The sequence below is a fragment of the Pteropus vampyrus genome, unplaced genomic scaffold (genome assembly GCF_000151845.1).
Source record: "Pteropus vampyrus isolate Shadow unplaced genomic scaffold, Pvam_2.0 Scaffold189, whole genome shotgun sequence".
Classification (NCBI taxonomy): domain Eukaryota; kingdom Metazoa; phylum Chordata; class Mammalia; order Chiroptera; family Pteropodidae; genus Pteropus; species Pteropus vampyrus.
Window position 1 is genome coordinate 669,004 of NW_011888970.1, and position 1,082 is coordinate 670,085.

The 1,082-nt window shown below is 63.7% G+C and overlaps 1 protein-coding gene across 1 annotated transcript in view; it reads right to left on the reverse strand.

The window, feature by feature from the left end:
• Nucleotides 1–1,082, reverse strand: part of EP400 (E1A binding protein p400) — a 74,605-nt gene that overhangs the window by 57,170 nt on the left and 16,353 nt on the right. Inside the window, 2 exon segments of the mRNA XM_023537406.1 lie at nt 314–454; nt 667–1,078. Of these exon segments, the coding sequence (XP_023393174.1) occupies nt 314–454; nt 667–1,078 (553 nt within the window).

Below are 1,082 nucleotides of genomic sequence, written 5' to 3' on the forward strand. Positions count from 1 at the left end.
GCAGGTGGTGAGATGAGAGATTTTTAAAAATACGAAGCGAGAGGCAGGGTCCCCCAGCCACCCCGACACCAGAGCAGCTAAGGAGCCTTGGATGTGGCAACGCACGTGGGTGCAGCTGGCACGTTTCTATGCGTGAACAGAAACAGAGAAGGACCCTGCCCTCTGAGGAGCCGGCCTCCAGAAGGCGTGGGTGGCGGCGGCATGGGGCTCGCCTCCGTGCGCCTGTCTGAGCGACACCGCGGGCACTGGGCCACCCGCCCCGGTGTCAAGATAGCTCGCCAGCCCCGACGCCCACAAAAACGTCAGCATCTACCTGTTCGATATTGGACCAAAAATACTCTATTTCTCTGGCAGCCGATGCAGCTATGCGTCTCAAGCGGTTCTGCTCGTCTCTCCTGCCCCGCTCCTCCCGCTGCTGCTTCTCCTCGTGATGGCGCGCGACCGTCCTGACGAGCTAGCAACGCAAGTTCGAGAACGTCAGGCTGTACTCTGTGTCACGCTACAGAAACGACAGTGTCCTAAAGAGTCCTCGGCCCATGACTCCATGTGATTCCCTGAGAGGCAGCCCAGCTGCTCCGAGGGCCTTCGGCGAGCTGGGCTGACACACCGACCACCTCCTGACACCTCAGCGCACCGAGCACCACGGCTCCCGCGGCGCCAACCCACCTTCTTGGCCGCAGCCACCTTCCACCTCCTCTCCTGGGCGAAGTCGGTGGCCATCCACTGCATCTCCTCCAGCAGGTAGTCCCAGTGCGCCCGGGGCCGTGGGGCCTCCTGCAGCTTGGGCAGCCGCCTCGGGGACCACAGGCCTGCCTTCCGCAGCTCGGCGATGCGCTGGTGCGTCTGGTTTTCCTGCGGGGCGGGGCGGCCCCTGGTCATGAGGTGCGTTCCACTAACGCAAACCCCAGATCCCTGAGACCCCGCCCGGTGATGGTCTCGGTAACAAAGACAGGGCTTGCACACAGAGGTCAGAGGGAATGGGCGGGTGACTCTCCCTGAGACCTGAGAAGCGGAAGTGGCAGACCTGTCCGTCTCAGGCCCGCGGGCAGAGCTCAGGGCCTGTGCCCATGCTGGGCTGCTGA